Below are 20,378 nucleotides of genomic sequence, written 5' to 3'. Positions count from 1 at the left end.
CCTCTTTGAGCCTCCAGGGCTCATCCACTGTGTGGGCCTCAGGTTGGAGGAAACAGAAGGCCAGAGCATCCGTGAGGAGAGATGGCTCCTGGAGGGTAAGGCCGCTGCCCTCCCCCGTCACGTGGCCAGGTGGCCCCTTCGCCCTGGGACACAGCTGGGACTCCAGGGCCCAGAGCGATGTTGGGCCCCACTCACGACAGGAAGGCTGCCCTGGGGGCTCAGCTGGTAAAGAATCTGCCTGCAATGTGGGAGACCTGGGTGCGATCCCTGGGTTGGGAAGATCCCCTGGAGAAGGGAACTGGCGTGTTTCTAGAACAGAAGGCAAGAACCAAAGCAAAAGCTACAACGCTAGTCAGACCTCACACATGTTGCTCTGAGGCTGGCCCCGAGTCAGGGGCTGGGGGTAGTATACCATCTTTCACATCTTCTCGCCTTCCTCAGAGCCTCGAAAAATTCCTGAGCTAGAATCACACAAAAGACACAAGTGTGGTCTCCTCAATGCTGAGATCTCCCTCCTGCACCCCAGTTTGGGCCAGTTTATGAGCCCAACCTTGTGCCCCCAACACAGGCGTCTGTCCAATCTCCCCTGGAGCTCAAAAACACAAAACAGCCATCTGCTTCCTCAGTTTCAAAGAAACTGGTCTGAAGGCCAAGCCCTGGCGCATGGGGGAGGTCGGGAGGGCCCCACTGTCACCCCACCTGCAGGAGACCTACAGCTCGTGGGAAGGATGCGAGAAAGCCAAAGACAACAGAAATCACCACCCCCCCCTCCACACCGGCCGAGGGGACCCCCCCCTTGCCTTCTGCACTGAGCAGAGGGCTCTTCCATCCCAGAAGGGCAAGGGTGGATGGGCTGAAGGTTTAGCCGAACCCACCCCTGGAAGGAAGGCTACACAGAAGGTCATGTTTGGTTTCCATCAGCCACATTAAGACTTTCCCTCGGGCTACAGAAGCGCAGGGCTAGGAGAGCTGAGTCCAGACCCTCCAGGGAGAGCCCACCTGTCAGCAACAGAATCACAGGGCACACAGGCGAGCAGCGCCCGACTCCTCGCCAGGTAAGGCAGTGGCATCAGGGCTGACCCAGAGAGGAGGATGCTCAGGCTCTGCTGCTCAAACAACATTGAACTCTTCCAGGCACAGGTGACGGGGATCCACTGCTCCCAGATTTACAACCACCATTTCCAATCACTTAAGAAAGGGAAGCAAGAGTTCCTCTTTGGGGAGCATCCAAACTGAGGCTATAGTAGAAAGGTTCCTTACATCTTGACACTCTAAGTAGGATTCCAAAAGTTATGAACACAAAACATGCAGCGAAGCAGGCTCTGGAGCATCCAGAAACGTCTCCACGTCCTCAGGTCACATGGTAGAGGCTGCTTTCGGTGTCAAAAAGTGGAGCGGTTTCACAGTTAGTCCCACAGCACCCGTGACATCTCCCAAGCGTCTCTTGACTTCACACATCTGACCAGGGGCCTAAAGAGGCCTAACTGGGAGTGTCAGGAACACACCAACAGAACCAAGATCCACCCTCAAGAACAAAGGCCAGAGCGGCAAGCCCCTGCAGAATGCCCCCTCCCCATGGCCACCTAACGAGGGTCAGTGACACCCGAGTGTGTCCTGCAGTCCCAGGCCCTAATGGACAGGCAGCCAGGTGTCTTTCCCAGCTCAGCTTGCATCTGCAGAGAATGATGGAAGGAGGGAGAGGCAGGGAAGAGATTTCCATCCAGATTTCCAAGGAAAGTGCCTCAGGTGGACCGGAGCTTGGACAAAAAGCAAAAACCAGTGGCTTGCTGGCCAGAAGGTGTGAGGAGTCACCAGTTTCTAGTCCTTCAAGTCTTACAAGTGAAGCCCAAGGGCCCTGTGAGCCCAACAGCAAGGCAGCCTGGGCTCGGTAACTCCTTCCAGTGGTTCTGGCATCACGGCGGCCCAGGTTCTCGCCAGCCCTCTTCACTCCCAAGTGGCGGGACCTTGGGAAAAGGCACATCGCAGTAGCGTCACCCGGGGGAGGCTTCCTGAGCCAGAGTTGGCTGTCCTCACAGGTGACGGGGGGAGCCAGCGTCCCTGCCCGCACAGCTCCAGTGACAGACCCGCATCCCTGACCAGGTGCTGGCGACAGAAGGCCCACCCGGCTGGGTGGGTAGGTCAGCGCGGCTGCTCCCACACCACCTAGGGCACAGCCACACAGGTCGCGGTTGCGGGGGGCACTCAGTAGAAACGCTTCCGACTCTGGTCCTGCCACTTGCTGTAGAGTATGATCCCGATGACAATGGCAAAGACGGAAAACACCAGGGAGAAAAAGACGATGAGAAAGAGGGCCAGGCCGCTGAGGGGAGGCAGCGGGGCTGTCACTGAGGAAGCAAGAGAGAAACAGGTCAGAAGGAGGGGGCCGCTCGGGGAGGGAAGGACCGACTGAGAGCGGTTCCAGTTTCTGGGAGCCGGAGCTCCAGTACACCCTTTCCACATGCCGAAATCTAAACCTAAGCAGCCCTGAACTGCTCATTGGTAACGTGGAGACCAGTGAGAGAGCAGGGGCCAGTGCCCCAGGTGCCCCGGAGAAGAGCAGAGGCAAGTCAGGCCCCACTGCTGGGCTGCACAGCCCCCCGGCCCCCCAGCAGCCTTCAACCCCCTGGCCGGCCGTGGGGCCCTCTCCCGGGACCTCTGTGCTCACTCTCAGGCAGCTTCATGTTGTCCACTGAGGGCAGGAACACGTCCCGATGCAGCTTCTCCTCTTCCGGGGTCCTCTCCACCGTCAGCTCAAACAGCTTCAGGGAAATGACATCATGGTTGTCTACAGACAGACAGAATGACAAAGGGATGACTCAAGACACCCTGAGAAGAATGTCTTGGTTCAAGCTTCTAGTTCAGAGTGACCTGAAAAAAAAAAAAAAAAAACAACCCACCACAATCCTCTTGTTTCTCATCTAAAAATAAGGTCAGGTAACAGGGGATATTCTACATTATCCTATGTATATAGTTTTCATCAACAAGCACGCATCACCTACACACATTTGTCTATTTCATTTTTGGCTGTGCTGGGTCTTTGCTGCCGCACGGGCTTCTCGCTGCAGCGGCTTCTCCTGTTTCGGAGCACGGGCTCTAGAGCACAGGCTTCAGGAGTTGTGGCGTACGGGTTTAAGACGCTCCACAGCACGTGGGATCTTCCTGAATCAGGGCTGAAGCTGTGTCTCCTGCATTGGCAGGCGGATTCTTTACCACTGAGCCACAAGGGAAGCCCCCTATATAATTTCAAAATTTAGAGATAATACAAGAGCTAAGCCCCAAACACAGGTAAGACCTTTCAGGAGACACAGCAGCCCCGCAGCTTCCTTTTAACATGGGCTACACACGTGACCGAAAGAGGAGCGGGCCGCACAGCAGCTGTTTAACGGGCCGTGAGCAGGGCACAGCTACTGGCCTGGAGCACACTTCCCTTCTGGACTGTGGCTAGCTCTTCCCAGTTCCTGTGACTATGACCCTGAATCTCACCACTAATTACCAGAGAAGGATAAAGGAGTTAGGGGCTCAATTTTTTTTCTCTCCCCTTTTAAAGTAACATTATAAACTCACAGATTCAAACATATTTGATGTGTTTCAATCACTGTGTTTCAATCATGACTGCAGCCATGAAATCAAAAGACATTTGCTCTTTGGAAGAAAAGCTATGACAAACCTGGACAGCTTATTAAAAAGCAGAGACATCGTTTTGCCAACAAAGGTCCATATAGTCAAAGCCATGGTTTTTCCAGCAATCATGTATGGATGTAAGAGCTGGACCATAAGGAAGGCTGAGCACCAAAGAATTGTTGCTTTTGAACTGTGGTGCTGGAGAAGACTCTTGAGAGTCCCTTGGACAACAAGGAGATCAAACCAGTCAATCCTAAAGGAAAACAGTTCTGAGTATTCATTGTAAGAACTGACACTGAAGTTCCAATCCTTTGGCCACGTGATGTGAAGCGCCAACTCACTGGAAAAGACTCTGATACTGGGAAAGATTGAGGGCAGGAGAAGGGGGCAGCCAAGGATGAGATGGTTGGATGGCATCACTGACTCAATGGACATGAGTTTGAGAAAACTTTGAGACAGTGAAGGTCAGGGAAGCCTGGCATGCTACAATCCATGGGGTGGCAAAGAATCGGACATTACTGGACAACCGAACAACAAAATACACTGAAGTTGAACCTCTTACTGATGCTCAACTCAAACCAACCTTACCCAGGGGGAGCCTATTCAAGTTGACTCCTGAGTCCTTTAACGTGAACCGACAAGTTTTTGATATCTTCTTTGCTTTTCTGGAAAGTTTTTAGCTTGTATTTGCTACCTTATACCTGGCATCAGACACATTCTCCAGGAAGCTTTTATTCCTGTTAGTGGGAACTGGTATTAACAGGCCACAAATAGGAGTGCAGAGGTGCTCAGTGCTCCTAGGTTGTTACTCCAGACGGGACTTCTTGCCATCTCTATTATTAGGATGACGTTTACGGCTGTTTGGGCTCTTAGAATCTTTAGCAGGTAAAACCAGGTTAAAAAAAAACAAACAAACTGGATTTACCTTCAATTAGAAAAAATGTTTTCTGTGCCAGGACTGAGATTAAACAACAGGACAGCCCACAGTTTCTCCTGGCAACAACGAGCTGGGACCGAGTAGATGCTGCCCGTTTCAGGTGGGCATTTGCCTTTCTGTTTTGACACAAGAAAGTTCCATTTCATACCAGCTTCATTCACAATACACTATATTAATCAAAAGAACCAAAAGTTTCTTTACCTCGAAAGACGTCATGATTGAGGCTTAGGGACATAAAAGAGAAACTTTGGAAACAAGTAGGTAGAAAATCCAGAGAAGATACAAGAGCCTGGTTCTGTTCATGTCACGTAAGTCAAGTAAGGCAGGAGTTTCAGGGTAACCGGTCAAATGAGCTCAAGAGAAAGACAAAGAGCAAACACGCAGAGCAAAGAAACAGAGGGGGCTTTCATGAGAGCAGGGCCGTGGTAGAGACACGGGTCCGAATGCAGCATCCGCCACGCTGGTAATTTACAGAGGGGTCTGCACACCCGACACGGCCAAAAGTCGAGCACACGGTCAAGACTCCGTGCTCCCAATGCAGAGGACGCAGGTTCGATCCCTGATTGGGGAAATGAAATCCCACATGTCTTTGGGCAACTAAGCCCAAGAGCCACAGCTACCGAGCTTGCAAGCTCTGTAGTCCACACGCCACATCAAGAGAAGCCCCAGTGCAGCCCAACTATAAATAAATAAATAAAATGTAGGTTTTATTAAAAAAAAAAAAAAAAGAAGAACTCTGAGCACAAAAGAGTTTGGGGGTCAGTCAAGGAGAAGCTTTGCGAGGAGAAGGGGAAGTCAGCATATTGGGTGAAAGGACTTGCCTGCAGAAACAGGCACAAAAAAAAGGAGAGCACAGACTGGAAGCACCGGCCTGATGAAGAGGCAAGCACTGCCTGCTGTTAGCAGCAAACCTCTCCCAGACACAACTGTGCGAGACGACCCCAGGCCTGGGCAATCTGGGCTCTACGCACAAGAATGCAAGAAGGGGAGCACTTGTGGGCACCTGCTTGCCAGAGCTCTGCCCAGCTGGCTCTCACGCCCGGGCCTGTCTCGTGAGACATGACCTGAGTTAGGGCCAGTAAGGAGCGCGCAGGGCAGTACCTGAGAGATCGCCCGTGATGGACGAGGTGCCAAAGTAGTAGCCCCGGGGCAGGCGGACCCCCGGCACCTCGATGCAGTCCCTCCACTCGTGCTTGCCGTCGATGTCCATCATGATCTACAACACAGAGGCGGGGGGCGGGGGCAGGTCAGGGCTGGGCCCCGGCAGCGGAGCGAGACAGCCACACTGCTGACGGGCGTCACCCGGAACGGGGACTCACCGTCAGGTGCCTCTTGACGTAGCGGATCACAAGGAAGGTGTCGTAATGGAGGTTGCGGACGATGGCTGTGCAGCCCCCCAGCTCTGTAGGCCGCCCATCCCGCTCGTGATCGTAGCTGAGAGAGCCGTTGTTCACCATGGCTGAGATGTAGGGGAACACCCGCTGGGAAGGCAGGGGAGGCAAAGCAGAGGGCGGTGAGGAAGAGCTCGCAGGAACGCCTGTGCCAACAGTGACAGGACTTCTGCACACAAAGCTGAGCTGTTCACGACAGGCCGGACGACCACTCTGCCCTGTCACTAGCAGCCTCGCAGAGCCCACGCTCGGAGGGTCACTCGAGGAACAAGGCCCGGAAGTGACTGACCTCAGTACCTGCCTCCAGGAATCCTTCTCCCATCTGGGGTGGGTCCGAAATGGCCCCTCTGACACTCTGGGGTCTGACTGGAATCCTCCCAGAGATCAGCACTTGGCACTGATATTCCACCCAAGATTGGTTTCCTTCTTCTTTGTATGTGCACGTGTGCTAAGCTGTTACAGTCATGTCCGACTCTTTCCAACCCTCTGGACTGTAGCCCAGAGGTTCCTCTGTCCACAGATTCCTCCAGGCATGAATACTGGAAGATCCCCTGGTAAAAGGGTTAATACGCCCTTTGCCAGGGGATCTTCCTGACCCAGGGACTGAACCCGAGTCTTCTGTGACTCCTGCATCACAGGCTAATTCTTCACCACTGAGCCCCTGGGGAAGCCCCTCTGTGTATGTGTGTGTGTGTGTGTATATACACACACATACAAACACGTATCACCAACTGCCATGTAAACTTCTTGAAAAATCATTTATTATGCGTCTTTGTATGTGTCCACCATAGCTCCACCTCTTCCCCGACAAGGGCAAGTACTAGGTTGGCCAAAAAGTTTTAATTTTCCATTAACAGCTTATGGACAAACTCGAATGAACTTTTTGGCCAACCTAATATTTGGTGCACCCAAGTATTCTGTTCGAAAATACCTGCTCGCTCAGGGAACTCTTTCCATTTAGGATAGCACCTTTCAAATTCTAACATTCTATAAGCACATGATGTGAAATGGATCAGGACTCAGCAAGGACAGTGCCAGAACCAAGTGGCCTGGTGGTACTCTCCAGCCACAGGTGACTCTCTTCAGTCAAAAGACCTTCCTGCCCTTCACTACACACACCTTCTCCCAATAATACTCAGTGGGCAAGGTTCTCCTACTGCAAGTCTCCCCGGAGCCCACCCATCTTCCCAACTACTTCGGAGACCCTCTCTCTCCAGTAGCCCTTGTGGAGCAAATTCTTCCTTAGAAACGACAAGCTAACCATTTCATAACAAGCCTGGGGCTAAGGCAGTGAAGAGAGAGACAGGGTGACGAGAGGACAGGACACACGAGACATGCCACTTCTCTGGGGAGTTCCTCGTGGTTCTAGACAATCAACATGCAAGATGAAGATGCAGGCGGAACTGGAGACTGGTGACTCTGGAGACAATGGCCACACTGACTGTGAACAGTCGCAAACGCTGGATGGGCACACAAGGGGATCGGGGACGGCCACAGTGAGTCAAGAATCGAGTACCTGGACTCCTGGAGAATACCGCCTCTTCTGGGCCTGAGAGGGTCCAGCAGGTTATTATAAAAACAAGACAGGGCACAGAAGACAGGAGACCAAGTCAGAAAGAAACATCTGTGCAAGAGCTATGACCCAGCTGCAGTGGAAGAGCACCAACCTCAATCCCCAAATAGAATTTCAGGGTCCATGGAGGGCATTCCATAAGTCATCAGACCCCTCAAAACTATAGGCAAAAATAATTGTAGGCGAAAAAACTACACAAGCAGGTGCTTGTACATTTTCTAAGGAGGTCTGCTGCCATCATCAGATTCTCAAGGGGGCCCATTAGGAAGACCTCTCTAACACGCACAGGGTCCTAAACTTTCACAACTTTACAAAAACACCCAGCATCACATTCTGTAAGCAGCCCTCACTTATGTCTCTGACAGTCCAAAGGTCAGGCCGTGAGTTTGTCTATGCCCAGATGACAGTACTTCTGCAGCAAGGAGAGAGACGAGGGTGGTAAATATGGCTAGATTCTTCCAAACTCAAGGTGTCCTTTACTGCCCAGGATCTCCGGCTATAGCTCTTGCCCAGAAGACAAAAATCCCACTTCAGAGACTATCAAATTAACTCTAATCCAAAGGGGTCATTTACCCTCTAATTGAGCCTTATGGGCATATGTCTCCAAACAGTTATTGTTATTCTAACCTACAACATGTGGGCAAGAAAGAGCTCCGTGGGAACGCTGCAGCAGGACAGACGTAGCAAAGTCACGAGGTTCGAGGGTGCTTAGCTTTGCTCCAAAAAAACTGCTACAGTTCTCAGCACCAGCGACAAGAGGCGCCTACACAAGCTCAGTTTAGCTCTGCCCTACTGTGGGCCAAGGGGTAGAACCCACAGCATTCCTTTCTCTAATACTCGGTATGCACCTAGTATGAGCCAGGCACTGTCCCCGACACTGGATGCTCAATGGGAAATAAGACAGGCAGATGTCTGCTCTCATGGAGCTGACATTACAGGGGAGGAGACATACAATCAACCTTGTTGTTCAATTGCTCAGTCAGGTCCGACTCTTTGCGACCCCATGGACTGCGGCACACCAGGCTTCCCTGTCCTTCTGTATCTCCCAGAGTTCGCTCACACCCATGTCCATTGAGTTGATGATGCCATCCAACCATCTCATCCCCTGTCGCCCTATTCTCCTCTTGCTCTCAATCTTTCCCAGCATCAGGGTCTTTTCCAGTGAGTCGGTTCTTCACATTACATGGCCAAAGGATTAGAGCTTCAGCATCAGTCCTTCCAGTGAATATTCAAGGTTGATTTCCTTTAGGGTGGACAGGTTTAATCTCCTTGCTGTCCAAGGGACTCTCAAGAGTCTTCTCCAGCACCACAGTTCGAAAGCATCAATTCTTTGCCACTCAGCTTTCTTTATGGTCCAACTCTCACATCCATACATGACTACTGGAAAAACCACAGCTTTGACTATATGGACCTTTGTTGACAAAGTGATGTCTCTGCTTTTTAAAATGCTGTCTAGGTTGGTCATAGCTTTTCTTCCAAGGAGTAATCATCTTTTAATTTCATGGCTGCAGTCACCATCTGCAGTGATTTTGGAGCCCAAGAAAATAAAGTCTGTCACTGTTTGAGACAGTGATAAATACTGATGAAAATAAAATAGGTAATATAATACAGAGGAGAAATATACCTGAGGAGACAACATCTGAACTGAGACCAAGCAGTCAGAGGGGATCTACCAAGAAATCTGAGGGCTGAAGAAGCATGAGGTTAGCATCTTCAGAACGAGGAGTGTCTGCAATTCAATGAGTGAGGAACAGGCTGGTGGGAGCTGAGGTGGGAGCCAGACCATGCTGGGTCTTACAGTAAGGGTCTTGGGGGAGCCTCAGACCAGCTCCCCAAGCTGTTCTCTTATACCACCAGTGGCCTATGTACAGGACTACACAAGGAATGAAATGAATCACTGGATGATTAAACTGCTGGAAAACTACTCTTCTACAACTATCATTTAGGACAAGGGAATCATGAATGCGTTGTCAGCAGTTTACAGAAATGGGTTTCGGACGAAGTGCATCACTTCAATGAACAATGAGGGAAAAGAAGGGATTGAAAATGCACTCGGGAGCTCTGGTGATCCCAAGGCTTGCTTGATGTATCAACCCCAGTATCTGGGATCAGAAGTTTAAGTTGTAACTTTTGAGGGAGTGCTGAGAACAGTGATCCTTAACCTAAGGGTCCCAAGGCTGGTGAGGCACCCTTTTTTTAGCACCAGCCAGAGGTCAGCTGGGCCTCACCATGACCTGGGGGAGCTTTTCAACTGCGCATACATGAGGGAACTACAGTCAGAGAGCCTCATTCAGCAGGTTTAGAATGGGGCATGGGACTATGTCTTTTTTAAAAGGCAGGACTTCCCTCGCGGTCCAGCGGTTGAGAAGCTGCCTCCCAAAACACGGGACACAGGTTTGATCTCTGGTTGGGGAACTAAGATCCCACAGCCTTGGGGTACCAACTAGAGAGCCTGTGTGCCGCTACTAAGAACTGATGTAGTTAATTAAAAAAAAAAAAAGGCACTATGGATGACTGGGATGTGCCAGGCGAATTTAAGAAACATAGCACGAGACAGAGGCCTACAGCTTCAAAGCTGGAATCTGTCCACTTCAGCAACTCATGGCTTGGCTTTCAACTTGACACCTCACATTAACCATAAGTCTTTAAATGCCACTTTAACTTCTATGCCTAGTCAGGAGTTCTTGAAGGGTTTCCTGGGTACCCACTAATTTCACACAGAAGCTAAGTTTCCTTCCTTGGAAAGCAGCCTATATTCAGCCAGAACCAAAGGCAGGAGAGTCACCCTGACTGGGCAAAGGTAGCGGTTTCATTCCTCTTTGAAGAGCCACCAAAAATTAGGAGCTCCTGCCTGCTGTCCAAATGGTGGTTGTCTGAAGAGTGGGGATGTGCTTTTAACTTTTTGTGCTACAAGGTACTATTGTACCTTCAGCACACCTTGAATGAAAAGAGACTCGTGAACTTGTGACTCCTATGCTAAAGCCCCACAGGTGCAAAGCGCACTCGCTGTGACTCACTAGGTAGAGGAAGGGGCGCACACAGCCGTCTGGAGTCAGGGAGGCCTGGGCTCTCACTGCAGGCGCCGACTCCTGCCTGTGTGGCCTCGGAGATCCTGTTTCCACACTGTACTCAGGCAGGCCAACACGCAGCTCCCAGGGCTCACATGAAGATGACGTGAGACACACAGCGCGTTCAGCACAGTGCCCGGCACTCCAACGGGGGTCAACAGACATTCATTCAAAGACTAAGTGAATTTCTAGACCTAAACACTGTTTGCAGGTGCTCATATGTAAACACAAAACCAAACATATGTTTTTTAGAGCAGGAATTCCCAGACCACTGGCTGTTACGGACCACTAAAAATCTCCAAACACATAACACATTCTGGGGATTAATAGGTTTGCTTTTTCTTGATTTTTTTTTTTTGCCTATTAAATATATTAAAATACAATTAAAATACAATAACTATATTAAAATACAATGACAAGACAGCCATCTAAAATAAACATCAGTTTTAAAAAGAACATTTTAAATGAAAAAAAATGAAATATTTCATAATAAATAAATAATAAAACATTTCACATTTATGAGAAGTCACTTCACTGTTCCTACTGTCAAACCAGGGAAGCTCTGTTACCAACCAACACAAGTCTATGAACCAGCATCCAGGAGTCACTCTCAGAGCAGGTTTACCAACCTAAACAACACTGCACTTGAGCAAGCTGACCAGGTCTGCTCTCTGGAACCTAGGTGTGAAGACAAGGAGCATGGGGCGGGAGAGGGAGAGCACGCAGCCTCAGCAGCACTGCCGAGATGTCTGCAAATGTCCCCGGGGACGTCACTCAGCGCTGCGCACACAAACAGCCAGCACTTTCTGAGAGTTTACCCTGTCCTAAGAGGCACGTATGAGCCTTCACTGCCACACACCGTTACGGGAGCATGGGAATGCTGCGCTGTGCTGTAAACTCTCAGTGCAGCCAACTCTCTGCAACCCCATGAACAGACTATAGCCCACCAGGCTCCCCTGTCCATGGGATTTCCCAGGCAGGAATACTGGAGTGGGTTGCCATTTCTACCTCCAGAGGATCTTTCCAGCCCACGGATCGAACTCTTGTCTCCTTCGTCCCCTGCACTGCAGGCGCATTCTTTACCACTGAACCACTGGGAAAGCTCAGTATGTGAATGCTCTTGTTAATGAGAACATAGTTCAACTCTGTGGAAGAGGAGATCTTGTCTACAGTTCTACTTTGGGGAACCCAGGAACCTCCTGAAATTGCATGTAAAATCTTATTGTATTCAACTGTAGCCTTAATACATTTCTACTTCTCAGCCTCAATCCCTAATGACATCTGAGAGCTGGCCAACATTCCTGGGACCTAATTTCCAAAGGAGTGTCTCTTAGAAAACACTGCCTCACCAAGGATTGAGAAAAAACAAACAAACCCCACTAAATCACATCCAAATAGTATAACGAGAGAATTTACAAAGTTATAGAGTTCTTTTAATAATGTAAAAATTCTTTCCACCAACAACGAAGAGAGCAAGAAGGATCAGTGTTTTCATCAACATAAAGGTTGGAGGGAATGTGTTGTTAAATTCACGGCACATTATTGCTTATTCCAGTTTCAAAAGAGGAAAAACAACCATTACGTTAAAAAAATATGGGAAGCACCTCAAACTCGACTTCCAAGCTGGCCTGATCTGAGAAGAGCAGTAAGCTGCTCACGCCACTCGCCAACCAGCTGTTTCTGCGTCCAGGGGTCCTTTACACCAGCTATATATGGGACTCACCTAGAGATGTTTGAAAAGGTTAAGCTGCCTATCAGACTCTCTGAGCTTGGGGTCTAGAGAGCAGTAGCTTTAAATGCTTTGCAGATAATTCCGAGGGCAGTTGCAGCTGAGGCAGAAAAGAAGTCCCAATTTTAACCACCTGAAACTGATATTTTTGGTTAACATCTCCTCTCCTTACAAAACAAGGCCCATCAGATCTGCCCTCTTAAGCAGAATGACTCCTGACTGATGGTGAAATGGAAGCTGAGAGCGTGAATGATTTATTTCTGGGAGAAACAGAGAGCCATGTGTAAAACTCTAGTCAAGCCCTAAAGCCCATGTGTGCTTCAGATGCATTTCTAACCACCACTATTTCCTCAGCGGGACTGCAAACCCTTCTCACGACATCCCCCTCATTAAGATCCTAAAATACTTTTAGCTCCAGACTCCCTGATAGGTACAGCACCCTTCAGAACTCGCCCCACCGTGTGCATGGTTGAGGGAGAGTCACCTACACTCAAATAGCTCTGCTGCTGGTCTAAACAGTCAGGTCACCTGCCACCCGAGGAGACGCTGCTCAGTCACAGTGGCCCAGGAATGCGCTTGGGACAGAAGAGCATTAGCAGCAAAGAACGCAAGGTGAAGGGCAGCCTTGGAACACAGGGAGACTGAGGGCCCTCTTTCTCTCTAGCCTCATCTCTCTCTCACCCCGCCTTTTCCCCGTCACATTCATTGTCCCTTCTCTAACTTTAACACATTAACATACGCTTTTCTATCTGCATCTAATCTGGTCTAATTCTGCAGATTTCAAAGTCAATATCACTTCCTGGAGGAAGTCCCCCCACCAGTGAGATGCTCCTGCCAGGTCTTCCAAGAGGACCTCCGCAGAGCCCCCATTAGCACGCTCACATGCCAGAGCTACCGAGCACAAGGGCCACGCAGATCTCGCTCACTGATTCCCAGGCCAGGCACCTCAACAGTGGCTGATGTCTGGCAGACTGAAGAAGAGTCCAGAAGCGACACTGAGAAGCAAGTCTCTAACTGACCCACAACGAAAGGTTCCCCTTGTAACTCAGGTCTCACTTTCCACCCCCTTTAAGCCAAACTCTCTATGGAAATGTGAAAAACTGCTGAATCTGGGTGTTGCATAGACAATGATCTGTTCATCCAATTTTTTTTATATGTTTGAAATTTTTCATAAAGAACTTTTTGGGGAGAAACTAAGTTCTGCTTTCATTTCTAATTGTGCCTTTCTTGCTAAATATTATTTAGTGATAGGATACCCAGCAACAACATGTCCTAATCATCTTCCCACCATCTGCTGGCAGAGTCACCAGGCGGAGAGAGCGCACAGGCCTGCAGATGGTATAAGCAAGTACTAGAGAACCCTATGGTCAGCGAACGAAGCGCAGGATGCTTCTGCTAACAGCCAGACTGCTGTTGCTGTTGCTGGTTAGTCGCTAAGTCATTGCTGACTCTAAGTCTTCACTAAGTCTTTCTGACTGTAGTCCGCCAGGCTCCTCTGTCCATGTGATTTCCCAGGCAAGAATACTGGAGTAGGCTGCCTCTTCTGGGTGGTCTTTCCAGCCCAGGGACTGAACCCGTGTCTCCTGCACTGGCAAGCGGATTCTTTACCACTGAGCTACCAGGGAAGTCGACTGGATCCTCTACCAGGTTTCAACGAAATGCTGAGATTTCATCAATTTCTTTTACAGCCTTTCCTAGAGGAAAGGTCTGAGAAGAGGAAGAAGAAAAGGATACGGGCGACGGGGGAGCAGCTGCAGAAGCGAGCTCAGCAGCGACACAGGAAGTCAGGGGAGCGGAGGCACACAGTTCAGCCCGCTCTGGCCTAGGAGCCACAGCACCACCTGGCCACGCATGCTCGAGTCTAGCGGCTCCCAATGAGCGCGAGAGAGGACACTGATTAACACCGAAAAGCCCTCATCACGAGGACCACTCCCAAGACTGTGCACCATGAACAACTCTCTTCTAGAAAAAAAAAAAAACTGACACAGACATTAACTCTTGAAGTGCAACAGACGAAGAAAATAGAACCAAACCCCTCACGTCCTCTTCTGTGTTCCCGCCTGAACAACATTCCTAAGGCAAAGGGCTGTGGGGTCAGTTCAGTGTGGCTGACCTAAGCTAGGACACTGGCCATTACCTCTTGCTGCTTCTCCTCATTGGGATAGGTGTCTACAAATACTCCCAGCCCCACAAATTTGTCCATGTTTCCAAACACAGGCCCTAGAGAGAGAGAACAGATGATGAACAACAGTGAAACCAAGCCAAGAGTTGACAAAGGAATAATACATCACTGTGATGGAGGAAAAAGTGAGATTCAAAGGACCCCCAGGCGTCCCTTTAAGATGAGGACACAGCTGAAGAAACACCCCGTGAAGGGCTCAGCCTGTAACAAGCATTCAGTAAGCACCTGCAGTTGTTTGTCATTAAAGGGGAAAGAGAGAAGGCCAGCGTCTCCTTGCTTAGCACTCCAGCTGCTCCCTGATTTGACCTGGTTGCTAAGGTGCCCCTGAAGAATTCTGCTTCACAAACACTTGTTGATAACTATGCCCCTGAGTGAAATGAATTCCCAAGTTTCTGCTTCTAATTGCAGAAGAGATCAGGTCAGATCAGGCTCAGTTTGTCATGTACTTGCAGCAGAGCCTCCCATACAAAAAGGAAAAACAGCTAACTCTTCTTTCTCCTGACTCAGGAGTTCTGCGATGGGTCTCTACTCGGGCCCAGGAGAAACCAGTATGCCCAGCGTCAGTATTTGGGAGGGCCAGTGCTTTCCTTCAGCCAATTGGGCCGCGAAGTTTCAAAGAGAAAGCGGAAGTAAGCAATAAACAAGAAACCATCCCAGAATGAGTCAAGGTCAGCTGCTTTCAGGACTCAGACCCCATCCTAGAGACTAGACAGGCCAGTGTTTATCCAAACATCAAGGGAGAGGGAACACCACTGGCACTGTGAAGTTGTGCCCGTCTCACGAAGAGGGCATGAAAAAGCAGGCCTGTCACACCCCCACAAGAGCAGCCCAGGGTCCCAGTACCTGGCTGCATCCGATCCTTGGTGTACCAGATGGCCAAGCCATCCCCGTGCAGGTTCTTCTTCCCTTGCCCGTGGATTCGGAAGTGCACCTGTAACTCCCAGTCTCTCAGGAAACACGGCTAAAGGGAAAGAGACGCTGCAGTCAGAGAGGAGCCTGAGACACCAGGCCTCGGGCCCTCATCCACGGCCTACAGACTTGGGAAACACAAACGCGGGGCACGCGAGGCTAAGACGCAGAACCAAAATTTAAGACTTGCTAAGGGTTTGTGTAGTAAAATTAAACAGATTGAGCCATTTATCTGTATACGGTATTTAATATGAAAAGTGAACACACCTCCCAATCAGTCACCATCTCCCAACAGAAACAGGATAGCATCCCAAGGTTGGAAAAGACGAGAGCACTTAATGTTAGACTGCTGTGATCCTGTACCCGCCCAGCAAAAGATCTCAGCGTCCAGGGTAGAGGTGGCTGAATTAATACTCATCTGCAATTATGATCACCCCTCTGAGAGAAGGACTCTAACAAGCTGGGATCTCAAGAAAGGTCAAAGCCTCATCCATTACAAAAGAAAAAAATAACCTCAGTCATCATGCAAAGGTCTCCAGGAATAATTAACATCTGCTACAAACAACTCTAATTAGCTAGACTTGGCCCTATGCCAAGCTGAGGGGCAACCCAGAGTTCCCACGAGAAGGGATAAGCTATGCCCCCGCCAGTGTCAGGCCCTCAGCCAAGGAGCAGAAATCCACCAAAGGAGACACCCCCAGCCCCAGAGACAGCCTCTGGTGGAAAAACGCGAAGGAGGTGGGCACTAAACGGACTCCTGTTTTTCTTTTGAACTTTGTATCAAAACCTAGGGGGGAAAAAAAAAGTAGAGACAGAAGTAACTGGATAATTCAGTGTTCTAAACAGTTGAACACTTTCAAAGAGAAACTAGAGTAAGTATTTGGTTTAGAGAGGCTCCTAGTTAAGCTTCACCCTGAAAAACGAGGGGAATGAAGAGCAGATAGGCCAGTTCAGGCAGAGGCCCTCCACGTAGATTGTTCAAAAACAAACAAAAAAAACCAGTAGATTGCTCTGGCTCTTGAGCAACAATTATTTTCAGCTTCCATTTTCAATTTCTGGGAAATCCTCTGAAAGTACTAGTATTAGTACATAGTCAAAAGAAAAGGGGTGTGGACACTTCTGAGTTCACCAAAGAACCCTGAAATCTCCAATAGCTTCCCCTCCTCTGATAAGTCAAGCCCCCAGTTGTCATCTTGGGTTCTCATCTTTCTGCTATTTCATTTTGATTTCAGGGCAAGAGTGAAATTCAGTGGCAGGAAGCTGCCCCCATAGCCAGTGCTTAAGTATTACGCCTCTGGGAAGACACTGAGCCAAGAAGGGTCCGACGCTCTTGCCCTTGGCCTCGTGTAGTTCAATGCTATACAGCCCTGCTCGGGGTTATGTCTAACAATGGGTCTCAAACTTTGCTGCACGTCAGATTCACCTAGGGAGCTTTTAAAAATCCAAGTGTCCAAGATGTACCCATTCTAATTAAATTAGCATCTCTGGGGGTGGGACCCAGCCACTAACTCCAAAGGACAACCAAATTGGAGCACTACTGCTCAAACAAATCCATCCTATTCAAATAACTCAGAAACAATGCTAAGGCTCACTCTGACAGTCAGGTAACACAAAATGTAGGTGACAGAGCATCTGAAAAAGAGCAAGATATCTAGATCCTAGACTAGAATCACTGCTACATAAAAGTGTTACATAGAGACAGCTAGCAAGATAACAGCAAAGCATCAAGCCTTGGACAAAATCATTTATAATCCATAGACCTGTATCAGTGACTCCTGTAACAGATACGTAACAAACAACAGCGCATTTCTGTAACCATCTTAACTTTCCAGGGCTTTTTCACGTCTATTGCCTTATTTTATTCTCACAGTAACCCTAGTGGGCAAGTAGAACCAATATGATGAAGCTCATTTGACAGCTGGAGAAACTGAAAACTGAGAGAGGATAAATAACTGCCAGGGCTCACAGAGGGTCTGTGAGACCACTAGATTGAGAACTCAAGTCTTTCAGCTGCCAGCCCTCCACCTCTTCTATCCGAACACACTGCCCTGCATTCCGTCCAAGAATGAGCTCAGCACTGCAATCTGGGTTAAGGGGCCAGAGTGTACAAATAGCTCACATAGAAACTTCTTGTCTCTCTGCTTCTTCAGAATTCTCTGCCACATAAAATAAGCAGGAACAAGAAACTGTTCCTTTTTCTGAGATGCACTTATCCACAACCAATGATAAAAACCATGGGAAAGTAAGTTCTTAGCCTCTGAGAACCCAAAAGAAGTATTCAAGAATGCCAAGGTCACTCCCCAAAGTAAAGTGATCATAAAAGATTTGCAAAGAGCCCTGGAAACCGAAAAGAAAGCATCATCTTACACTTGTACCAAATCACAGTGCAGCCACACCAGGAATACTGCATTCACTTCTTGCCGCCATACCTCAAGGAAGACAATGTCGCTAGAAAAGGCCCAGAGAAGGACAAATAAAATGACCAAGGGCTCAAAGTGGCTTTTACATGAAAATAAAATTTAAAATTCAACTCAAAAGGAAATAACAAGGGGTGGTTGGGGGGGAAGGGGGTCAGGGATACTGGGATGAAGTGTAGGATAAATTTAAGAGTAGTTTTTTATTTTATAAAGCAAAGTAATTAAATGTGAGTTGACTTATTATCCTCCAAAGTAACACTATCAGGTCAATCAGGAACTAAAGACATTTCAGAAAACTGAATCAAAACCAATTATTTGCTATAATTACGGGAAGAGAGATCATCTCCCTAAATATCTGATTTCAATATGAACGTCATCATAATCTCTGAAATGAAAATACTTCATATTCACAGAAGACAGAATATGCGGGGGTGGGGGCGGGGACTGAGAATAAGTCAGTATGCCACTGAACTTTTTTTTAGTACTTTCTGGGTCACCAGCACAGGAGGGAGAAAGATTCTTACCACCCGGTTCCACAGGGCACCCTGTTTACTTTGCATATCCGGGGTAAGGCGGATATACTGGGTCATCACCATGGCATTGCCCATCAGATTCCACAGGGAGGAACTGCTTGTGCCCACACCTACGGGGAGGAAGTAGATCAGTTCATTCTCTTCAACCCCAACCCATCTGGAAAACCGCCATGGACCCTCTGAAAGCTGGAGTCATCCTTCTTCCCGCTTCAGGTCCCACCTCCTGTCACTCATTAAATCTTAACTCTTTACCACCTTCCTTCTTTTCACAAATACTTTCTCAGGTGAAGACCCTAGAGCACATCAGAGCTGTCGCTTCATCCATGCCACAGTAACCATTGCTCAGATTCATTCTTCCCCATTTTATATGTGAGTAAACTTTAGCACCATGAAAGAAAAAATTTCCCCAGTTATACCAAAAAGAGCTTGACTCTCTGGGGCTCTAGGGCTTAATCACATTCTTTCTTTGAAGGAGAAGCTACTTTCCCCCTTACCTCAGATTATCAGCCCCTTGCAAGTGAGAACTCTGAGTCTGTTACCCACAGTATTAGCAAGGAGAAGGCACTGGAGACATCCTCTAAGTGAATAAGTGATCCCCCTTAGCAGCAGAGTATACTCTCTTATGCTTTGTGTTTTGTTTGTATGCTGTCCCCATATCCTCCAGTAGGGAAACAAATTAAGCCATCTGCACTGATTTGGTCCTCTTTGCAGCTAACCATGTAAATTTGCTGGTTGATGAGTTGTGCCTAGTGGCCTATGTACACTAAACACACCAAAGCTAACCAGCCTCTTTCATCAGTAGGGCTCCCGGACTGGAGAAGAACAGGTGTCTTAATTGACAACAGAATTTTATCTTCTCAGTGCGGCCAAGTTCTACCCCAGTTCTGCCTCATGCTTCATTTCTCGCACATCCGCAGCTCCATCAGGAGCCCAGCTCACTGCTAGTGGCCCTCAATCATGGTCCACCGTTCGCAGTTCTCTCCCCTGCCCACATTCCACCTGTCCATCTCTAAATCCCCTTCATCCACGCCCGGCGCTAGTGGCATCTGAGAACCCTGCTTGGACCTGCTGGAAACTTCCAGGACTAATTCCGAGGGGTGGAGAGAGAGAAAGCTGACCCCTGCTCTTAGGATCCGTGGCTCCCGAACACAGCGAGAGTCCCCAGGGGCTCCCACCCACCGCCGCCAGCTTCCTCGGGGTCACGAAGCCCTTCGCCGCCCCCGCCTCTACGGACAAGCTCAGGTCCCGAAGCCCTCCCCGTGCACGACCACCTCGCCCCCGGCGCCTCACCCTGGTAGGGCTTCGACAGCGAGTGCTCCCGTTTCAAGTACTCGAACGTTTGACCCGCCCCGACTTGCCGTGGCCCCTGCCCAGACCCTAGCAAAAGGAGAAGGAGCAACATCCTGGAAACTTCCCGTGCCGACAAACGCCGCCGCCACCGCCGCCACCACCCAAAGGGTCCCAGGGCCACCGCCATCTTTCCCACCGCCGTCCCTTCATTAAAAGCCCGCCCCGTCCTCCAAGCCATTGGTCCGTGGGACCATCTGCTTCACGTCCTATTGGCTCTCATATAATCCCCGCCTCCGCAGGTGAGACTTTCACCGATTGGCTGGCTTGAGTACCAGTTGCCTTGCCAACTCGCCTGGACTCCCTTACGTTTTTGCATTTATCCTGAGTGCCACTAGGCCTCCTGGCATACATAGCGATTTCCATTTTGTGTCTGCGTTCTGGAGTAAATTTAAGGAGAAAAAATGTTTCTTCCAGTCCCCACGCAAACCTTCTAGCCTCACTGCCACTCACTCACTCACTCACTCCTGACTCTACAGAGGTACCAATCAAAAGACTATAGAACTGAAAGGAGAAATAGAGAACTTTACAACTCAAGGAGCTGGAAAACTATCAAATTTATAAGAGGCTTGAAGAGTACTTATCAGACAACTTGACCTGATGACATTTATAAAACCAGCCAACAATGGCAGAAGACACATTCTCTTCTGTGAAAAAGAAACATTTACCAA

General features: G+C 49.1%; 1 protein-coding gene across 3 annotated transcripts; it reads right to left on the bottom strand.

Annotated features, from left to right (window-relative positions):
• Nucleotides 1-1,035: 1,035 nt before the first annotated feature.
• On the bottom strand, nt 1,036-19,837 carry LMAN2L (lectin, mannose binding 2 like). Of its 3 annotated transcripts, XM_068972915.1 has the most exons (9): nt 19,651-19,837; nt 18,352-18,470; nt 15,345-15,462; nt 14,457-14,539; nt 7,466-7,498; nt 5,878-6,039; nt 5,660-5,774; nt 2,666-2,785; nt 1,036-2,345 (listed from the first exon to the last, which is right to left on the bottom strand). In XM_068972915.1, exons 1-9 carry the CDS (start codon nt 19,835-19,837, stop codon nt 2,203-2,205), a joined length of 1,080 nt encoding a protein of 359 aa, XP_068829016.1. In that variant the 3' UTR covers nt 1,036-2,202. The 3 variants fall into 3 exon arrangements, with proteins under 3 accessions (XP_068829016.1, XP_068829009.1, XP_068829025.1); XM_068972908.1 differs by lacking the exon at nt 7,466-7,498; XM_068972924.1 differs by lacking the exons at nt 7,466-7,498; nt 19,651-19,837 and adding an exon at nt 17,778-17,858 and having other exon boundaries at nt 18,352-18,442.
• Between the last annotated feature and the right edge of the window lie 541 nt (nt 19,838-20,378).

The sequence above is a fragment of the Capricornis sumatraensis genome, chromosome 1 (genome assembly GCF_032405125.1).
Source record: "Capricornis sumatraensis isolate serow.1 chromosome 1, serow.2, whole genome shotgun sequence".
Taxonomy (NCBI): Eukaryota; Metazoa; Chordata; class Mammalia; order Artiodactyla; family Bovidae; genus Capricornis; species Capricornis sumatraensis.
The sequence above is the reverse complement of the archived record's forward strand: the minus strand, read 5'-3'. Positions and strand labels throughout refer to the sequence as shown.